The sequence below is a fragment of the Salvelinus namaycush genome, chromosome 25, assembly GCF_016432855.1.
Source record: "Salvelinus namaycush isolate Seneca chromosome 25, SaNama_1.0, whole genome shotgun sequence".
Taxonomy (NCBI): Eukaryota; Metazoa; Chordata; class Actinopteri; order Salmoniformes; family Salmonidae; genus Salvelinus; species Salvelinus namaycush.
This window is the reverse complement of record NC_052331.1, coordinates 38,003,224-38,027,115: the sequence shown is the minus strand read 5'-3', so window position 1 is coordinate 38,027,115 and position 23,892 is coordinate 38,003,224. Positions and strand designations below refer to the sequence as shown.

Here is a 23,892-nt window from a genome sequence, read left to right as displayed (position 1 = left end):
GTGTGAGCATGTGTGTGTGTGTGTGTCTGCTTGGCCATTACAACAACCCTCTCTTCATTTGTCCTCTATGGTAAAAAGCATATGTCCACAATATCATTCCAACAGACCCCCTCTTTCTCCTCCCTCTAACAGTCCTCACTGTGGGTGAGCTCTTCTGGCTGATGAAGAGGATATGAAGTATGATTTAGATGTATCTAGGCAGCGGCAGCTCAAAGGTCAAAGGTTTTTCCCTTCGATTACAGAAATCAATTAATCGAGCCAGAAGAAGCTAGAGAAATTATCCTCCAAAATGATTTTGTATCCTCACACATCTACTTTGAGTTTCACTACCACGTTGTGGGTTCAAACCTCGATCGTCAGCTGTCTGCCTGTCATACACGGTCGGTCAGTTCAGTCTAATTAAGGGGTAGATTTAATAGTTTGCGCATTGCTTTGCTCACATTTCCTGGGTTGTGTTCAGCAGGTATGAAAGGAGAGAAAATGATTCAAACGAGAGTGAAATGGGGTGGTGCTATCTGAACTGGTTTGTTTTTGTTTTCCATTGCAAAAATGTTTCGCTATGGTGTGAACACGCCCCTAATGAACATGACCCTGATGTAAAGCCTTGCTTCAACTGCGCCAATAGCTAGCTTACTAATACAGCACACATTTAGTAAGTGTCAGTTGACATCTATATAATCTAGTGGATAACACATTGGCTGTGTTCCAGGCCGCCTACATTACATTCGCAAATCTCACAACCCCTGAAAGTGTTTAACATGACAGTAACAGCATTAACACGATAATGCAATCTGATGCCCAAATCCTTGATTAATGTGCAGCTCAACTGCTTTGTAGTCGGTCTGGAACGTGGCCAATATCACAATATCAGGTCCTGTTAACATACATGTGTTTGCAATGCGAAATCCCATTGCTCATAGCTTTCAGAAAGTGTTCACACCACTTGACTTTTTACACATGTTGTTGTGTTACAGACTGAATTTAAAATGGATTAAATGGAGATGTTTTTCTCACTGGCCTACACACAATACCCCATAATTGTAACGTCCTGACAAGAGTTCTTATGTGTTTGGCTTGTTTTAGTGTTGGTCAGGACGTGAGCTGGGTGGGAATTCTATGTTGTGTGTCTAGTTCGTCTGTTTCTGTGTCCAGCCTAATATGGTTCTCAATCAGAGGCAGCTGTCAATCGTTGTCCCTGATTGAGAATCATATATAGGTGGCTTGTTTTGTGTTGGGGATTGTGGGTGGTTGTTTCCTGTCTCTGTGTTTGTGTTCTGCACCAGATAGGACTGTCTCGGTTTTCACGTTTGTTGTTTTGTATTGTTGTAAGTGTTCACAGTTCGTTAAATTAAACATGTTGAACACTAACTGCGCTGCATTTTGGTCCTCTCCTTCATCCCAGGAAGAAAGCCGTTACAATAATGTCAAAGTGGAATAATGTATTTAGAAATATTTACAAATTAATACAAAATGAAAAGCTGAAATGTCTTGAGTCAATAAGTGTTCAACCCCTTTGTTATGGCAAACCTAAATAAGTTCAGGAGTAGACATTTGCTTAACAAGTCAGATAATAAGTAACATGGACTCTCTCTATGTGCAATAATAGTGTTAAACATGATTTTTGAATGACGTCCTCATCTCTGTACCTCCACACATACAATTATCTGTAAGGTCCCTCAGTCCAGCAGTGAATTTCAAACAGACTCAGCCACAAAGACCAGGGAGGTTTTCCAATGCCTCGCAAAAAAACAAACATTGAATATCCCTTTGAGCATGGTAAAGTTATGAATTCCACTTTGGATGGTGTATCAATACACACAGTCACTACAAAGATACAGGCGTCAGTTGCCGGAGAGGAAGGAAAGCGCTCAGGGATTTCACCATGAGGCCAATTGTGATGTTAAAACAGTTACAGAGTTGCTGTGATGGGAGAACACTGATGGATCAACAACACTGTAGTTACTCCAGAATACTAACCTAAATAACAGAGTGAAAAGAAGGAAGTCTGTACAGAATACAAATATTCCAAAACATGCATCCTGTTTGCAATAATAAACTAAAGTAAAACTGCAGAAAATGCGGCAGACTCAGACCAATATATTGACTCAGGGGTCTGAATACTTAATACATTTGTTACAATTTCTAAAAACATATTTTCACTTTGTCATTATTGGGTATTGTGTGTAGATGACTGCATTTTTAAAAATGTTTTATCCATTTTGAATTCTGGCTGTAACAAAACAAAATGTGGAATAGGTCAAGGGGTATGAATACTTTCTGAAGGCACTGTATACTCCTTTCACTAGTGTAGCATTATCTACATGTCTCCACGGTTGTTGACTGCAGCTCGACATAGAAATAGATTGTGCACATCTGTCAGTACATCATGCTGCTGCTGATATACCGAGGTGAGAGGGGAGGGGGGGGGGGGTAGCAGGGAGAGAGAGAAACAGAGAGAGAGAAACAGAGAGAGAGAGAAACAGAGAGAGAGAGAAACATAGAGAGAGAAACAGAGAGAGAGAAACAGAGAGAAACAGAGAGAGAGAGAAACAGAGAGAGAGAGAAACAGAGAGAGAGAAACAGAGAGAGAGAAACAGAGAGAGAGAGAGAAACAGAGAGAGAGAGAAACAGAGAGAGAGAGAAACAGAGAGAGAGATTTTTCAAACAGTTACTTTGGAGGTGACTACAACTATTTGAAAACAGATCCCCAAGGATGACTACTTTTTCAAAAATATTTGAATCCAGATCTCAGTGACTACTTTTCTGATTGGCTGCCTCCAACTAATGGCAGGGCTGTATCTGGAAATGCATGTTGAAATAGATTGACTAGAACACACACACAGAATCTCCTAAAATATTCCAATCTATCTGACAGTCATATTTGATCTACACAATTCATTTATATCTGAACATGCTGTAAATGTCCATTCTCCTGATTGTCCAGGTGTATAAAATCAAAGGAAAACCAAAGATATGTTGAACCGATAAGTATAGATAAATTGTGACACTCAACTACTGTATGACACTTTCAACATGCCAATGAAAAGGTTGAAAGTTGCAATGAATTGCAAAGAGTAATTCAAAGCCAATTGCAAACCTTGCAAATGGCAAGTTTGATGCTCACACTGCAAATTCTCCAGTGTAATGAAATACAAACAAATAAAAACAGTGGTAAATCAACACTCAAAGTGTTGAGTCTGTGGACTCAAATACACACAGCAACAGAGTTAATTAAATTAACACACTGCTTTGTGAAAAGTCTTATTAAAATATTTAGTTCTTGGAAATTGGCTTTGGTACAACTTATCTCTAACTTTGGTACAACTTATCTCTAACTTTGGTACAACTTACCTCTAACTGTGTATCCCTACGCCACAGTGAGACAAACGAGTCATGAAACATCCAACCACCACGGTATCCAATGACAGCCTTTCAACCAATTTATAAAAGAAACATCTCACATCTGAAGTCCAGCTTTCCCTGCAATCGTATTTTCCTATAGCACACTATATTATCATATAGCACACTGTATTTTCCTATAGCACACTGTATTATCATAGAGCATATTGTATTATCATATAGCATATTGTATTATCATATAGTATATTGTATTATCATATAGCACACTGTATTTTCCTATAGCACACTGTATTATCATATAGCATATTGTATTATCATATAGCATATTGTATTATCATATAGCATATTGTATTATCATATATTATATTGTATTATTATATAGTATATTGTATTATCATATAGCATATTGTATTATCATATAGCATATTGTATTATCATATAGTATATTGTATTGTCATATAGTATATTGTATTATCATATAGCATATTGTATTATCATATAGCATATTGTATTATCATATAGCATAATGTATTATCATATAGCATATTGTATTATCATATAGTATATTGTATTATCATATAGCATATTGTATTATCATATAGCATATTGTATTATCATATAGCATATTGTATTATCATATAGTATATTGTATTATCATATAGTATATTGTATTATCATATATTATATTGTATTATTATATAGCACACTGTATTATCATATAGCACATTGTATTATCATATAGTATATTGTATTATCATATAGTATATTGTAATATCATATAGTATATTGTATTATCATATAGCACATTGTATTATCATATAGTATATTGTATTATCATATAGTATATTGTATTTTCATATAGCACATTGTATTATCATATAGCACACTGTATTATCATATAGCATATTGTAATATCATATAGCATATTGTATTATCATATAGTATATTGTAATATCATATAGCACATTGCATTATCATATAGTATATTGTATTATCATATAGTATATTGTAATATCATATAGTATATTGTATTATCATATAGTATATTGTAATATCATATAGCATATTGCATTATCATATAGCATATTGTATTATCATATAGTATATTGTAATATAATATAGCACATTGCATTATCATATAGTATATTGTATTATCATATAGTATATCGTATTATCATATAGTAATATCATATAGCATATTGTATTATCATATAGCATATTGTATTATCATATAGCATATTGTATTATCATATAATATATTGTAATATCATATAGCACATTGTCTTATCATATAGTATATTGTATTATCATATAGTATATTGTAATATCATATAGTATATTGTATTATCATATAGTATATTGTAATATCATATAGCATATTGTATTATCCTATAGCATATTGTATTATCATATAGCATATTGTATTATCATATAGTATATTGTATTATCATAATACATATTGTATTATCATATAGCATATTGTATTATCATATAGTATATTGTATTATCATATAGTATATTGTATTATCATATAGCATATTGTATTATCATATAGCATATTGTATTATCATATAGTATATTGTATTATCATATAGTATATTGTATTATCATATAGCATATTGTATTATCCTATAGCATATTGTATTATCATATAGTATATCGTATTATCATATAGTAATATCATATAGCATATTGTATTATCATATAGCATATTGTATTATCATATAGCATATTGTATTAGCATATAGTATATTGTATTATCATATAGTATATTGTAATATCATATAGTATATTGTATTATCATATAGTATATTGTAATATCATATAGTATATTGTATTATCATATAGCATATTGTATTATCATATAGCATATTACATTATCATATAGCATATTGTATTATCATATAGTATATTGTATTATCATATAGTATATTGTATTATCATATAGTATATTGTAATATCATATAGCATATTGTATTATCCTATAGCATATTGTATTATCATATAGCATATTGTATTATCATATAGCATATTGTATTATCATATAGCATATTGTATTAGCATATAGTATATTGTAATATCATATAGTATATTGTATTATCATATAGCATATTGTATTATCATATAGCATATTGTATTAGCATATAGTATATTGTAATATCATATAGTATATTGTATTATCATATAGTATATTGTATTATCATATAGCATATTGTATTATCATATAGTATATTGTAATATCATATAGTATATTGTATTATCATATAGTATATTGTAATATCATATAGCATATTGTATTATCCTATAGCATATTGTATTATCATATAGCATATTGTATTATCATATAGTATATTGTATTATCATAATACATATTGTATTATCATATAGCATATTGTATTATCATATAGTATATTGTATTATCATATAGTATATTGTATTATCATATAGCATATTGTATTATCATATAGCATATTGTATTATCATATAGTATATTGTATTATCATATAGTATATTGTATTATCATATAGCATATTGTATTATCCTATAGCATATTGTATTATCATATAGTATATCGTATTATCATATAGCATATTGTATTATCCTATAGCATATTGTATTATCATATAGTATATCGTATTATCATATAGTAATATCATATAGCATATTGTATTATCATATAGCACATTGTATTATCATATAGTATATTGTATTATCATATAGTATATTGTAATATCATATAGCATATTGTATTATCATATAGTATATTGTAGTATCATATAGTATATTGTATTATCATATAGCATATTGTATTATCATATAGCATATTGTATTATCATATATCATATTGTATTAGCATATAGCACATTGTGTTATCATATAGTATATTGTAATATCATATAGCATATCGTATTATCATATAGTATATTGTATTATCATATAGCATATTGTATTATCATATAGCATATTGTATTATCATATAGCATATTGTATTATCATATAGCATATTGTAATATCATATAGCATATTGTAATATCATATAGCATATTGTAATATCATATAGTATATTGTATTATCATATAGCATATTGTATCATCATATAGCATATTGTATTATCATATAGCACATTGTATTATCCTATTGGACATTTTGATAGTATTTTAAAGGGTGATAGGCTTCCATTTGTTAAGGTGAGCTGGATCATTATATCTGATAGCACAGTTAGGGCCAGTTTCCCAAATACAGACTATGCCTTGTCCTAGACTTAGTTATTTCAATGGAGATTCACCTTTGTGCACACTTTATAGTCCAGGACTTAACTAATCTGTGTCCTTGAAACCTGGCCCTAAGATTTGTTTTCGTACACACCTTAATTATTTATCCAAATTGCAAACTCTGGCTAACACAATGCATACATAGTTTCTTCAGGGATCAGACACCGTTTCCCCAAGCAGAGATAAATAGAAGACACCTCGATCTCCTCTGCCAAGATACATTTAAGGGAGCTGCAATGCATCTACACTGCAGTTGTCCTACAATTACCGCATCCAAAATACCACAGTCGACAGCAGTTACTAGACTTTTACTGCAGTTTCAAAACTGAAAAAAAAAAAAGATTTATTTTTGTTGTTGTCAGGGAACCATGATCTATTGACTTTAAGTGAGGTGGGCATTCGAGTACTGTGTGAGGCTACTTTGATATTGGAGCAGAAGTCACAATCATAGACTCTAAACTCAACAGAATTCAGATGAATATAAGAAAACACTTCAATTCGCTCAAATCAAATCAAATGTATTTATATAGCCCTTCTTACATCAGCTGATATCTCAAAGTGCTGTACAGAAACCCAGCCTAAAACCCCAAACAGCAAGCAATGCAGGTGTAGAAGCACTCAACTTGCCATTTGCTCAAAAATTGGCTCAACTTACCCCATAGGCCATTGGCTCAACTTACCCCATAGGCCATTGGCTCAACTTACCCCATATGCCATCGGCTCAACTTACCCCATAGGCCATTGACTCAACTTACCCCATAGGCCATTGACTCAACTTACCCCATAGGCCATTGGCTCGACTTACCCCATAGGCCATTGGCTCAACTTACCCCATAGGCCATTGGCTCAACTTACCCCATAGGCCATTGGCTCAACTTACCCCATAGGCCATTGGCTCAACTTACCCCATAGGCCATTGGCTCAACTTACCCCATATGCCATTGGCTCAACTTACCCCATATGCCATTGGCTTAACTTACCCCATAGGCCATTGACTCAACTTACCCCATAGGCCATTGGCTCGACTTACCCCATAGGCCATTGGCTCAACTTACCCCATAGGCCATTGGCTCAACTTACCCCATAGGCCATTGGCTCAACTTACCCCATAGGCCATTGGCTCAACTTACCCCATAGGCTATTGGCTCAACTTACCCCAAGGCAAACATTTAGATTACATTAACCCACACAGCTAGGATGCACTTTAATGCTAGGTTTAGGTCCTCATATTGAATCTTATAGAGACTCCAACTGATGTATATAAAATGATCTACTTTGGTTTAGATACAAGCATCATGAAACACAATAAATAATTTTGACATAATTTGAGTGATTTTTGACCTAACTTGCTTACCACTTATTCCATGTGGTTTGCTCTTTCACAGACTTCATGAAATGATGACCTCTTCCTAAATATTTGTTCAAATTATACATTTTGTGTATGGATTCCTTAGAAACAAGGGTACCTCAACATACCCCTTTGGGTCACCTTACCCCACTCTCCCCTATACCAATTTGGAGGAGTTTGTATAATAGTTAGAACCATACCACCCCCAATGGAGGTTTGCCACGGTGCAGGTTTGACTGAGTTCCAGCCTCAGTAGAAGTGAGTCAGATGGAGCGATTGGGGAACAGGTGCACTTCTTTTTGCCAAAGGTCACGGACAAAGTCATCAGCAGGAAAGCCTGGGAGATGGGAGGTGTGTGTGTGTGTGTGCTCCAGCTTCGGCCATCATTTGGAATCATGGTGAGGCTCGATCAAACGCCACGAGTTCTGGAGCCGGCGATCAACAGCAGTCGCCCTCTACTGCAGCAGAGCATCTGCTCAGAACTCTCCTCTAGAGTCAAGGAGACCTTCAGCTTTCCAGACTGCCAAGCGAAATTGGTAAAATCCCAGTGAGCCTTAGACTAATGATATTCATTGAGAAATAGTATAGGAAGCTTAAGTCTGTCTTTTATGATACGGGATTTACTTCATTTTAATAGAATTCGGGATTTGTCAAGACGCAGGTGCAGTGAAGGCACTGGTCCACTCTGTGTGCGGTCACGATGAGTGTAACAAAAGTGAAGCGTGAACCCTCTTGTGCACTCGTAGAAAAAAGGTGCTATCGAGAACCTAAAAGGGTTCTTTGGCTGACCCCATAGGAGAACCCTTTGAAAAAACCCTTATTGGTTCCAGGTAAAACCATTTTTAGGTTGCATGTACAGTCGAACTCTTTCCACAGAGGGTTCTACATGAAGCCCAAAAGGGTTCTACCTGAAAAGTAAAAGTGTTCTTGTCACGCCCTGATCCTTATTATTCTCTATGTTTGGTTAGGTCAGGGTGTGACTCGGGTGGGAAAATCTATGTTTTCTATTTCTTTGTGTTTTTGGCTGAGTATGGTTCCCAATCAGAGGCAGCTGTCTATCGTTGTCTCTGATTGGGGATCATATATAAGTTGTCATTTTCCTTTTGGGTTTTGTGGGATCTTGTTTTCTGTTTAGTGTTTTTTTGCCTGACAGAACTGTTGGCTTTCGTGTTTTTGAATAAAAAAATCATGAACACTTTCCACGCTGCGTCTTAGTCCACTCTTCCTACCACAAACGAGAGCCGTAACAGTTCCACCTAGAACCAAAAAGGGTTCTCCTATGGGGACAGTCGAAGGACCCTTTTGGAACCCTTTTTTTCTAATATTGTAAAGTATCTAGAGGTAATGATGGACATGTCTCACAACAGCCTTATAGTCTGTGTGTGATGTCACTGGTGAAGAGGTACTACATAGTTTTTGGGTGTGCTCTTGAGCCAATAAGAGGGGGGGGGCTAAATAGATAAAGGTGCACTATGGAGTTGCATATTGTGTACATTTCTGGACAATATATCTAAGTTGCAACGTTGATTGACAACAACCCGGATGTAATGTAGCAACCGTGTGGACAGAGCAGAGAACACTTGACTTACGGATCTCCGTGGCGAAGATGGTGATGTTGTGTACAGCGTTAACTTCTCTGTCCAGCGGCTTGGCGGTGCTGATGACACCGGTGGTGGCGTCTATGTTGAAGAAACGCTCCAAGTCGGTGTTGCGGTCTATAGAGTACCTGGAGTTAAGTAGACAGGAGAGAGGAAGAGTATTGGAAAGGCTCTCCTATCAAGGGCCACATTCAACTGGCACCCGCCATGGCAACACTTCTATAGATCTTCTGAGTGAAATGCATTAAGAATGCATTAATCAGGCATGCATACATGCAGGCTGTTATAATTAAGGAGCTTTCAGGAACTATAATTCCTTGAAATATCTGTCTATTTTCTCTACATTACTTTGAATGATAATGGCAGTGGTGTAAAGTACTTAATAAAAAATACTTGAAAGTAGTTTTTTTGGGAGGTATCTGTACTTTATACTGATATTTTATATTTTGACAACTTTTACTTTTACTTCACTACATTCCTAAATAAAATTATGTACCTTTTTCTCCATACATTTCCCCTGACACACAAAAGTGAAGGCTTAGCAGGACAGGAAAATGGTCTAATTCACACACTTATCAAGAGAACATCCCTAGTCGTCCCTACTGGCTCTGATCTGGTGGAATCACTAAACACATACTTCATTTGTAAATTATGTCTGAGCGTTGGATCATGCCCATGGCTATCCATAAATAAAAAAAATCTAATAAAACTTTTTACACCACTGGATAAAGGCTACAACTGATGCGTACCAAATACATAACAAGCAATTACCAACAACAAAGGAACACAAAAAGGCAGAACTGACCAAAAACATTCAAACAGTAACATAGCATAGAGATTGTGAACTTGCGATGATGAATCCCGGCCACACCCCTACCTGATGGGACTGTTGGTGGAGTCTGGGTCGTGTGCGAAGATGGTCCCGATGGTGGTGCCTACCGTTGCCTCCTCCGAGATTACCATCTTGCTGAACGGCGAGGAGAAGACGGGCGGCTCGTCCACGTTCTGCACGTTGAGGCGCACTGTCGCTGTGTCGCTAAACGGCCCCAGGGACAGGAATCGCAGGTCGATGTTTCTATTGGACGCCTCGACACGCAGGGTGTAGCTCGACTTGGTCTCAAAGTCCAGGCCCTACCGATTGGAAAGGTTAGAGAGAGAGATGGTTAGGAAGGAAGAAGGCAAAGAGGTAGGGTCAGACTGCGAGTCTGTCTGAATACCAGCACTTACATTCTAAATAGTAGGTTGCATGGGTACGCAAAAATAGAAAGTTGTATACATTTTGACCATTGAGTATGCCAGGAGGTAATACTAATTGTGTCTTTTCATCCACTGTGAATTCGCTGCATGCTATCGAGGACAATAATCATCTTTTCAGACCCACATGTGTAGATGATAATCACACAAGGGAACGGGGCTGCACCAGAATAAACCAATGTCAGGAAACAACGCAATTGAGCATAAGAAAGAAAGAAATTAAGAAAGAAAAAAAGAAAGAAATAGGGTTAGAGTAAAATCACCTGTAAAAAGATAAATCCTCCCAAAAGTTCTACAGCTGTACCATTGAGAGCATTTTGACTGGCTGCATCACTGCCTAGTATGGCAATAACACCGCCCTCGATCCCATGGCACTACAGAAAGGGATGCGGACAGCCCAGTGGGGGCGATCTCCCTGCCATCCAGGACATCTATATGAGGCGATGTGGTAGAAAGGTACCGGACAATCGTTAAAGACTCCAACCACCCAAGCCATACATTGCTGGAGCTGATTTCTTAGACTTTAGTGCGGCTTTTGACATTATCAATCATAGTCTGCTGATTGAAAAACTTAAGTGCTATGGCTTTACACCCCCTGCTATAATGTGGATAAAGAGTTACCTGTCTAACAGAACACAGAGGGTGTTCTTTAATGGAAGCCTCTCAAACAGGGCAGCTGTGTAGGCCCCTTACTTTTTTCAATCTTTACTAACGACATAATACTGGCTTGAGTAAAGCCATGTATGTGGAAATTCAAAACTAAACACGTCAGCTACAACAGTGACTGAAATGACTGCAACACTAAACAAAGAGCTGCAGTTAGTTTCAGAATGGGTGGCAAGGAATAAGTTAGTCCTAAATATTAAAAAAAATAAAAAGCCTTGTATTTGGGATAAACAATCACTAAACCCTAAACCTCAACTAAATAAGAGCTGCAGTTAGTTTCAGAATGGGTGGCAAGGAATAAGTTAGTCCTAAATATAAAAAAATATAAAAAGCCTTGTATTTGGGATAAACAATCACTAAACCCTAAACCTCAACTAAATAAGAGCTGCAGTTAGTTTCAGAATGGGTGGCAAGGAATAAGTTAGTCCTAAATATTAAAAAAAATAAAAAGCCTTGTATTTGGGATAAACAATCACTAAACCCTAAACCTCAACTAAATAAGAGCTGCAGTTAGTTTCAGAATGGGTGGCAAGGAATACGTCAGTCCTAAATATTTCTAAACTAAAAGCATTGTATTTGGGACAAATCATTCACTAAACCCATTCAAATTGAGCAAGTTGAGGTGACTAAACTGCTTGGAGTAACCCTGGATTGTAAACTGTCAAGGTCAAAACAATTTGATACAACAGCAACAAAGATGGGGAGAAGTCTGCCCATAACAAGGCAGGTCCTACAGGCCCTAGTTTTGGCCACCTGGACTACTGTTCAGTCATGTGGTCAGGTGCCAAAAAGAGGGACCTCAGAAAATTACAATTGGCTCCAAACAGGACAGCACGGCTGGCCCTTAAATGTATACATAGAGCTAACATTAAGCATATGCATGTCAATCTCTCATGGCTCAAAGTGGAGGAGAGATTGACTTCATCACTACGTGTTTTTGTAAGAAGTGAAGCTGAATAAAGCTGAATGTACCGAGCTGTCTGTTTAAACTACTAGCACACAGCTCGAACACCCATGCAAACCCCACAAGTGACATCAGAGGTCTTTTCACAGTCCATAAGTCCAGAACAGACTATGGGAGGCGCACAGCACTACATAGAGCCATGACTACATGGAACTCTATTCCACATCATGTAACTGATGCAGCAGTAGAATCAGATTTAAAAAGCAGGTAAAAATACACCTTATGGAACAACGCGGACTGTGAAGAGACACACACACACACACACACAGGCACAGAACACACATACACATTATAAGACACACACTCTACACACACGTACACATGGATGTTGTATTGTAGATACTGTATATGATAGTAGAGTAGTGGCTTGAGGGAACACTTAATGTGTTGTGAAAAGTATTACGAAATGTAATGTGGTGTAATATTTACAATGATATATACAGTGGGGCAAAAAAGTATTTAGTCAGCCACCAATTGTGCATGTTCTCCCACTTAAAAAGATGGGAGAGGCCTGTAATTTTCATCATAGGTACACTTCAACTATGACAGACAAAATTAGAAAAAAAAATCCAGAAAATCACATTGTAGGATTTTTAATGAATTTATTTGCAAATTATGGTGGAAAATAAGTATTTGGTCAATAACAAAAGTTTCTCAATACTTTGTTATATACCCTTTGTTGGCAATGACAAAGGTCAAACGTTTTCTGTAAGTCTTCACAAGGTTTTCACACACTGTTGCTGGTATTTTGGCCCATTCCTCCATGCAGATCTCCTCTAGAGCAGTGATGTTTTGGGGCTGTTGCTGGGCAACACGGACTTTCAACTCCCTCCAAAGATTTTCTATGGGGTTGAGATCTGGAGACTGGCTAGGCCACTCCAGGACCTTGAAATGCTTCTTACGAAGCCACTCCTTCGTTGCCCGGGTGGTGTGTTTGGGATCATTGTCATGCTGAAAGACCCAGCCACGTTTCATCTTCAATGCCCTTGCTGATGGAAGGAGGTTTTCACTCAAAATCTCACGATACATGGCCCCATTCATTCTTTCCTTTACACGGATCAGTCGTCCTGGTCCCTTTGCAGAAAAACAGCCCCAAAGCATGATGTTTCCACCCCCATGCTTCACAGTAGGTATGGTGTTCTTTGGATGCAACTCAGCATTCTTTGTCCTCCAAACACGACGAGTTGAGTTTTTACCAAAAAGTTCTATTTTGGTTTCATCTGACCATCTGACATTCTCCCAATCTTCTTCTGGATCATCCAAATGCTCTCTAGCAAACTTCAGACGGGCCTGGACATGTACTGGCTTAAGCAGGGGGACACGTCTGGCACTGCAGGATTTGAGTCCCTGGCGGCGTAGTGTGTTACTGATGGTAGGCTTTGTTACTTTGGTCCCAGCTCTCTGCAGGTCATTCACTAGGTCCCCCCGTGTGGTTCTGGGATTTTTGCTCACCGTTCTTGTGATCATTTTGACCCCACGGGGTGAGATCTTGCGTGGAGCCCCAGATCGAGGGAGATTATCAGTGGTATTGTATGTCTTCCATTTCCTAATAATTGCTCCCACAGTTGATTTCTTCAAACCAAGCTGCTTACCTATTGCAGATTCAGTCTTCCCAGCCTGGTGCAGGTCTACAATTTTGTTTCTGGTGTCCTTTGACAGCTCTTTGGTCTTGGTCATAGTGGAGTTTGGAGTGTGACTGTTTGAGGTTGTGGACAGGTGTCTTTTATACTGATAACAAGTTCAAACAGGTGCCATTAATACAGGTAACGAGTGGAGGACAGAGGAGCCTCTTAAAGAAGAAGTTACAGGTCTGTGAGAGCCAGAAATCTTGCTTGTTTGTAGGTGACCAAATACTTATTTTCCACCATAATTTGCAAATAAATTCATTAAAAATCCTACAATGTGTTTTTCTGGATTTTTTTTCTCATTTTGTCTGTCATAGTTGAAGTGTACCTATGATGAAAATTACAGGCCTCTCTCATCTTTTTAAGTGGGAGAACTTGCACAATTGGTGGCTGACTAAATACTTTTGTGCCCCACTGTAACTGCCTTAATGTTGCTGGACCCCAGGAACAGTAGCTGCTGCCTTGGCAGGAACTACTGGGGATCGTTAATAAATACAAATACAAACACAAAGACATAGACTGTTCTCTCTGTTTCTGCACGGCAAGCGGTACCGGTGCGTCAAGTCTGACACCAACAGGCTCTGGAACAGCTTCTATCCCCAAGCAATAAGACTGATAAATAGCTAACAAAATAGCTACACGGACTATCTGAGTTAACCTTGTATCTTTATTGACCTTTTATTTTTGTCTCTATGCACACTCACCGGGGCCCTACACACTCACACACTGTCACTCAATCATCTGATCACTCACATATAATACGAACATACATTTATACTGACTCTGCACACACACACGCACAGCCTCTCACATACAAGCTGCTGCTACTATGTGTATCTTATATCCTGTTGCCTAGTCACCTTACCCCTATACATATCTACCTCCATCTCTGCAGTATCCATGTACATTGTTAATATGGTACTGACCCTGTATATAGTATGCTTACCCCTATACATATCTACCTCCATCTCTGCAGTATGCCTGCATATTGTAAATATGGTATTGGAACTGACCCTGTTTATAGTATGCTTAACCCTATACATATCTACCTCCATCACTCCAGTATCCCAGCACATTGTAAATATGGAATTGGAACTTACCCTGTATATGGTAATAAAATGGCCCTGTATATAGTATGGTACTGAACTGACCCTGTATATAGTATGGTATTAACTGACCCTGTATATAGTATGGTATTAAACTGACCCTATATATAGTATGGTATTAAATTACCTTGTATATAGTATGGTATTAAACTGACCCTGTATATAGTATGGTATTAAACTGACCCTGTATATAGTATGGTATTAAACTGACCTTGTATATAGTATGGTATTAAACTGACCCTGTATATAGTATGGTATTAAACTGACCCTGTATATAGTATGGTATTAAACTGACCTTGTACACTGCTCAAAAAAATAAAGGGAACACTTAAACAACACAATGTAACTCCAAGTCAATCACACTTCTGTGAAATCAAACTGTCCACTTAGGAAGCAACACTGATTGACAATACATTTCACATGCTGTTGTGCAAATGGAATAGACAAAAGGTGGAAATTATAGGCAATTAGCAAGACACCCCCAATAAAGGAGTGGTTCTGCAGGTGGTGACCACAGACCACTTCTCAGTTCCTATGCTTCCTGGCTGATGTTTTGGTCACTTTTGAATGCTGGCGGTGCTTTCACTCTAGTGGTAGCATGAGACAGAGTCTACAACCCACACAAGTGGCTCAGGTAGTGCAGCTCATCCAGGATGGCACATCAATGCGAGCTGTGGCAAGAAGGTTTGCTGTGTCTGTCAGCGTAGTGTCCAGAGCATGGAGGCGCTACCAGGAGACAGGCCAGTACATCAGGAGACGTGGAGGAGGCCGTAGGAGGGCAACAACCCAGCAGCAGGACCGCTACCTCCGCCTTTGTGCAAGGAGGAGCACTGCCAGAGCCCTGCAAAATGACCTCCAGCAGGCCACAAATGTGCATGTGTCTGCTCAAACGGTCAGAAACAGACTCCATGAGGGTGGTATGAGGGCCCGACGTTGTTTCCTGACATTGGTTTATTCTGGTGCAGCCCCGTTCCCTTGTGTGATTATCATCTACACATGTGGGTCTGAAAAGATGATTATTGTCCTCAATAGCATGCAGCGAATTCACACTGGATGAAAAGACACAGTTTGATTTCACAGAAGTGTGATTGACTTGGAGTTACATTGTGTTGTTTAAGTGTTCCCTTTATTTTTTTGAGCAGTGTATATACTGTGGTATTAACTGACCCTGTATATAGTATGGTATTACCTGACCTTGTATATAGTGTGGTATTAACTGACCCTGTATATAGTATGGTATTAACTGACCCTGTATATAGTATGGTATTAACTGACCCTGTATATAGTATGGTATTAAACTGACCCTGTATATAGTACGGTATTAACTGACCCTGTATATAGTATGGTATTAACTGACCCTGTATATAGTATGGTATTACCTGACCTCGTATATAGTATGGTATTAACTGACCCTGTATATCGTATGGTATTACCTGACCTTGTATATAGTATGGTATTAACTGACCCTGTATATAGTATGGTATTAACTGACCCTGTATATAGTATGGTATTAACTGACCCTGTATATAGTATGGTATTACCTGACCTCGTATATAGTATGGTATTAACTGACCCTGTATATAGTATGGTATTAACTGACCCTGTATATAGTATGGTATTAACTGACCCTGTATATAGTATGGTATTAACTGACCCTGTATATAGTATGGTATTACCTGACCTCGTATATAGTATGGTATTAACTGACCCTGTATATCGTATGGTATTACCTGACCTTGTATATAGTATGGTATTAACTGACCCTGTATATAGTATGGTATTACCTGACCTCGTATATAGTATGGTATTAACTGACCCTGTATATAGTATGGTATTAACTGACCCTGTATATAGTGTGGTATTAACTGACCCTGTATATCGTATGGTATTACCTGACCTTGTATATAGTGTGGTATTAACTGACCCTGTATATAGTATGGTATTAACTGACCCTGTATATAGTATGGTATTAACTGACCCTGTATATAGTATGGTTACTTACTTGTGTTCTTCATATTTCTTCTTATTTCTTGTGTTTTTTCTAATAATACATTGTAATTGGTTATTGCATTGTTGGGTTATGAATTTTGCAAGAAAGGCATTTCACTGTACTTGTGCATGTGCCATTAAAACTTTAGACACATAGATGTGTGCTGAACTCATATGAGCCTCCATCAATCTCTGAACCCTGTCGTGATATTGACTCACGGTACAGAACTGTGCCAAGGTAAAATATTGATTTAAAGAAAAAGATATGCGACACTTAACATGTCTTCTGAAGCAGTATCTTCTTAACATGTCTTCTGAAGCAGTATCTTCTTAACATGTCTTCTGAAGCAGTATCTTCTTAACATGTCTTCTGAAGCAGTATCTTCTTAACATGTCTTCTGAAGCAGTATCTTCTTAACATGTCTTCTGAAGCAGTATCTTCTTAACATGTCTTCTGAAGCAGTATCTTCTTAACATGTCTTCTGAAGCAGTATCTTCTTAACATGTCTTCTGAAGCAGTATCTTCTTAACATGTTTTCTGAAGCAGTATCTTCTTAACATGTCTTCTGAAGCAGTATCTTCTTAACATGTCTTCTGAAGCAGTATCTTCTTAACATGTCTTCTGAAGCAGTATCTTCTTAACATGTTTTCTACCTTCTCAGAGCTCCTAATATAATTCTCCAGTCAGAGTTATGAAAGTATTGCTTTTTAAGATATCAAGTGCAAGGTATTCAGCATACACTCACTGTCTGTAATTAATTCAAATTGTACAAGAAAAGAAGTCGCAGAGAAACGTTCAACTCCATTTGAAGCTTTAGTGTTTTTAAGTGGTAATTATATTTTGGGTTGAGTCAATACCTTTATGATTAAGTGAAAAGAAGCCTTTGACATTTAGAAGTCAAGCTCTTCACATTCCAGAATTGTACTGTGTTTCTTTCGTTGAAATTACTGGGACGTCTTACAGACTGTGGCTTTATTAACGTATTTTCAACCCTAAGACATTTGGTCGATCATTACAACAAGGGTCTCCAGCTCCGGTCCTGGAAAGCTTTGATGTGTTCTGGCATAAGTGTGTGTGTTTTAAATCTGGACCTTTGTTTAGCTGGATCAGGTTAGTCCCACACATGCAGTCCCTAGCCTTATGGGATATTTTGTTGCTGGGAAAAACTGCTGATGCACAACCAAATTTCGAATTTGCAGGTGTGTATTCTACTGTTCTAACTCTCAACAGTAAGTTATTTTTTTGGAAATTGATCCACGGGCCTATATAAGGGGGCCGCAGGCGCCAGTTCCCCATCCTGTCTAAATGACTACCGCCCCGTAGCACTCCCATATGTAGCCATGAAATGCTTTGAAAGACCGGTCATTGCTCATATCAACACCATCCCAGAAACACTGGACCCACTCCAATTCGCGTACCACCCCAACAGATCCACAGATGGCCTATCTCTATTGCACTCCGCACTGCCCTTTCCCACCTGGACTAAAGGAACACCTATGTGAGAATGCTGATCATTGACTACAGCTTAGCGTTCAACACCATAGTGCCCTCCAAGCTCATCACTAAGCTAAGGACCCTGGGATTAAACACCTCCCTCTCCAACTGGATCCTGGACTTCCTGATGGGCCGCCCCCAGGCCTGATCACTGACGACGATAAGAGTTCAGAGACCTGGCAGTGTGGTGCCAGGACAACAACCTCTCCCTCAACGTCAGCAAGTCAAAGGAGCTGATCATGGACTACAGGAAATTGAGGGCCAAGCACACCCCCATTCACATCGACGGGGCTGTAGTGGAGCGGGTCAAGAGCTTCAAGTTCCTCGGTGTCCACATCACTAAGGACCTATTATGGTCGAAACACACTAACACGTTCGTGAAGAGGGCATGACAACACCTCTTCCACCTCAGGAGGCTGAAAATATTTGGCATGGGCCCTCAGATCCTCAAAAAGTTCTAAAGCTGCACCGTTGAGAGCATCTTGACTGGCTGGATCACCGCTTGGTAAGGCAACTACTTGACATTTGACTGCTTGGCATCTGCTACAGAGGCTAGTACGTATGGCCCCAGTACATCACTGGAGCAGAACTCCCTGCCATCTAGGACCTCTATACCAGACGGTATCAGAGGAAGGTCCTAAAAAAATGTCAAAGACTCCAGCCACCAAAGTCATAGACTGTTCTCTCTGCTACCACACGGCAAGGCTCGAACCAAAGGCACCTGAACAGCTTCTAAACCCAAGACATAAGACTGCTGAACAGTTAATAAAATGGCTACCCGGACAATTTACAAATTGGCTACCCTTTATTATTTACTTATTTATATTAATTATTTTGCACTAAGTCCATTGCAGTGGCTCGATTGACACTCATTAGACTCTACCCACACACTCACACATACTACACTGACACTCCAACACAAACGCACACAAATACATACACACATGCATATTGAAGTCACTCACACACTTTCACATCTGTTGTATTCAACGCATGTGACCAATAAAATGTGATTTGATCTCTGTCCCATACACTGTCAGTTATTGGGCATTCACATAGCCATGTAATTTGTATAAAACTCACTTGGTTTGATCAACAACTCCAAACTCCAAGAGACTGACACAACTTCCACTGTGCTAATATAGACACTGTATCAGTCTAGGACTGTTCGATACTCTAGGAGACCTCCAGCAATGGTTACTTAGAGGAGAGGTCTGCATTGTACCTGTCACACCCTGATCTGTTTCACCTGTCTTTGTGCTTGTCTCCACCACCTTCAGGTGTCGCCCATCTGCCCCGTTATCCCCTGTGTATTTATACCCGTATTCTCTGTTTGTCTGTTGCCAGTTTGTCTTGTATCCGTCAAGCCTACCAGTGTTTTTCCTCGTATTCCTGTTTTCTCTCTAGTCCCTAGTTTTCTGGTTTTCCCGGTTTTGACCATTCTGCCTGCCCTGACCCTGAGCCTGCCATCCACGATCCCCATCCACGATCCTGTACCTTTAGGACTCTGCTCTGGATAACTGACCTCTGCCTGCCCTTTAACCTGTCGTTTTCCTGCCCCCTGTTTTTTGTAATAAACTTTTGTTACTTCAAACTGTCTGCATCTGGGTCTTATCCTGAGGTCTGATAGTACCTTTTGCAGAGTGATGAGGCCCTCCTGTGTGTCTGGGTCGGGGGTGATTCGGAACAGTCCCAGGCCGTCCCCATCCACGATCCTGTACTCCATCTCAGCATTGGGTCCCACATCTGAGTCTAGCGCCTTTATCTTGGCTACCGTCGTGGCCAACGGCAGGGACTCGGCCACACTGAACTGATAACTTTCTACAGGCGAGAGAGAGAGACAGACAGAGGGACATAGAGACAGAAAGAGAGAGAGAGAGACAAAGACAGACAGACAGACAGACAGACAGACAGACAGACAGACAGACAGACAGACAGACAGACAGACAGACAGATAGAGAGAGAGGGGTAAGGGGAGAAAGAAGGAAATCCAGAAAGAGAAAAAGATGGAGGGAGAGAAACCAGGCCAGGCACACAAGTTATCGAGGAGACCATTTTCCACCTTCGCTCTGTGGCGGTGCTTATCGCCCGGCTGCTCCCTTCACTCTGTGGCGGTGCTTATCGCCCGGCTGCTCCCTTCACTCTGTGGCGGTGCTTATCGCCCGGCTGCTCCCTTCACTCTGTGGCGGTGCTTATCGCCCGGCTGCTCCCTTCGCTCTGTGGCGGTGCTTATCGCCCGGCTGCTCCCTTCGCTCTGTGGCGGTGCTTATCGCCCGGCTGCTCCCTTCGCTCTGTGGCGGTGCTTATCGCCCGGCTGCTCCCTTCGCTCTGTGGCGGTGCTTATCGCCCGGCTGCTCCCTTCACTCTGTGGCGGTGCTTATCGCCCGGCTGCTCCCTTCACTCTGTGGCGGTGCTTATCGCCCGGCTGCTCCCTTCACTCTGTGGCGGTGCTTATCGCCCGGCTGCTCCCTTCACTCTGTGGCGGTGCTTATCGCCCGGCTACTCCCTTCACTCTGTGGCGGTGCTTATCGCCCGGCTGCTCCCTTCACTCTGTGGCGGTGCTTATCGCCCGGCTACTCCCTTCACTCTGTGGCGGTGCTTATCGCCCGGCTACTCCCTTCACTCTGTGGCGGTGCTTATCGCCCGGCTGCTCCCTTCACTCTGTGGCGGTGCTTATCGCCCGGCTGCTCCCTTCACTCTGTGGCGGTGCTTATCGCCCGGCTGCTCCCTTCACTCTGTGGCGGTGCTTATCGCCCGGCTACTCCCTTCACTCTGTGGCGGTGCTTATCGCCCGGCTGCTCCCTTCACTCTGTGGCGGTGCTTATCGCCCGGCTGCTCCCTTCACTCTGTGGCGGTGCTTATCGCCCGGCTACTCCCTTCACTCTGTGGCGGTGCTTATCGCCCGGCTACTCCCTTCACTCTGTGGCGGTGCTTATCGCCCGGCTACTCCCTTCACTCTGTGGCGGTGCTTATCGCCCGGCTGCTCCCTTCACTCTGTGGCGGTGCTTATCGCCCGGCTGCTCCCTTCACTCTGTGGCGGTGCTTATCGCCCGGCTACTCCCTTCACTCTGTGGCGGTGCTTATCGCCCGGCTACTCCCTTCACTCTGTGGCGGTGCTTATCGCCCGGCTGCTCCCTTCACTCTGTGGCGGTGCTTATCGCCCGGCTGCTCCCTTCACTCTGTGGCGGTGCTTATCGCCCGGCTACTCCCTTCACTCTGTGGCGGTGCTTATCGCCCGGCTGCTCCCTTCACTCTGTGGCGGTGCTTATCGCCCGGCTACTCCCTTCACTCTGTGGCGGTGCTTATCGCCCGGCTACTCCCTTCACTCTGTGGCGGTGCTTATCGCCCGGCTACTCCCTTCACTCTGTGGCGGTGCTTATCGCCCGGCTGCTCCCTTCACTCTGTGGCGGTGCTTATCGCCCGGCTGCTCCCTTCACTCTGTGGCGGTGCTTATCGCCCGGCTACTCCCTTCACTCTGTGGCGGTGCTTATCGCCCGGCTACTCCCTTCACTCTGTGGCGGTGCTTATCGCCCGGCTGCTCCCTTCACTCTGTGGCGGTGCTTATCGCCCGGCTGCTCCCTTCACTCTGTGGCGGTGCTTATCGCCCGGCTACTCCCTTCACTCTGTGGCGGTGCTTATCGCCCGGCTACTCCCTTCACTCTGTGTCCACGCAAACACGTTATAATAGTTTTTTAGGCCAAACCGTTCAGATGCTACAGACGTTTTTCGTGAGAAGACAGATTTTCAGGTTGTCAAATGGTCTGACAAACACCGCTCTAGCTCTGCCACCTTTCACCGCAGATGCAGAAGGGCGATATCAGCGGATGTGATGGATTGAGACTCATTGCAAAAAAACAGGTATCTCTAGTCTAAACTGACGGATTTTGGTGTTTCTTTATTTATTATGTTAATTGGATTTTCCGCGGGGCGCCCACATCAAATCTAGGGGGTATTAATGTGCTTTCAAATAAACCCCAATAACATCAAGTTGTAACCAACAAGGTTCCGCGGTGTTGGGTTTAGGGCTAACTGACCATGATAAAGTAAAGAGGCTCTTACTGCGAGAGAAGTGTGGTGGGTTGTCGTTGACGTCAGTGAGCGTCACCGTGACAGAGGTGGTCCCGGAGAGTCCTCCCATCTGGCCCACCATGTCCTTGGCCTGGATGACGAGCAGATACTGTTCCCGAGCCTCGCGGTCCATGTTGGGCAGAGCCGTCCTGACCACGCCTGCAAAGAAAGATGGAGTAACACTTTACTTAGGACATTCATTTATAGTATAACTTGGTATATCTTGGTATGTTTTATGAATCAATTTCTGTTATGTCTTCTATGTGGCAATTTTTCCACCCGGCTTGAATCAACGGATTCATTAATTACTCAGATTCATTATAAGATGATACATATAGGAAAAAAAGAATAGACAAATTCCACAACCACCAACCCAGCGGGCTAAATTTGCGAGATTAAGACACCATCTAAAATACGTCATATTTAGGTGTTTATCTCGTCAAATAATTGGATTACAACATATTTTTTTTTATTGTTGATGAAATTACATTAATAAAACATTCTTAAACAGCCTGTAACGATTCTCTAGCTCTTCCTCCTCCTCGGACGAGGAGAGGCGAAACGGATCAGATGACCAATATGCAGCGTGGTAGTTTGACATTATATTTATTAAACAAGACAAAAAACGAACTATACTTGATACTAAACAAAATAACAAAACGAATGTAGACTGACCTGAACGTAAGAACTTACATGTAACGAAGAACGTACGAACAGGGAAAACAGACTACACAAAACGAACGACCGAACAAACAAATAAACCGAAACAGTCCCGTGTGGCGCGACAAACACAGACACAGGAGACAACCACCCACAACAATCAATGTGAAAACACCTACCTTAATATGGCTCTCAATCAGAGGAAATGAAAACCACCTGCCTCTAATTGAGAACCATATCAGGTCACCCTTTAACAAACATAGAAACACATAACATAGACTACCCACCCAAACTCACGCCCTGACCGACAAACACATACAAAATAACAGAAAACCGGTCAGGAACGTGACATAACCCCCCCCTCAAGGTGCGTACTCCGAACGCACCACCAAAAGTCTAGGGGAGGGTCTGGGTGGGCGTCTGACCACGGTGGTGGCTCAGGCTCTGGGCGAGGTCCCCACCCCACCATAGTCAATCCCAGCTTACG

General features: G+C 40.5%; 1 protein-coding gene across 1 annotated transcript in view; it reads right to left on the bottom strand.

Annotated features, from left to right (window-relative positions):
- The window catches only part of LOC120019926 (cadherin-7-like), a 112,396-nt gene that overhangs the window by 46,524 nt on the left and 41,980 nt on the right, over window positions 1–23,892 (bottom strand). The window contains exons 4-7 of the mRNA XM_038963337.1: window positions 22,737–22,904; window positions 20,311–20,498; window positions 10,456–10,709; window positions 9,570–9,706 (exon numbers count right to left, since the gene is read on the bottom strand). Of these exons, the coding sequence (XP_038819265.1) occupies window positions 9,570–9,706; window positions 10,456–10,709; window positions 20,311–20,498; window positions 22,737–22,904 (747 nt within the window). The remainder of the gene's footprint in view (window positions 1–9,569; window positions 9,707–10,455; window positions 10,710–20,310; window positions 20,499–22,736; window positions 22,905–23,892) is intronic.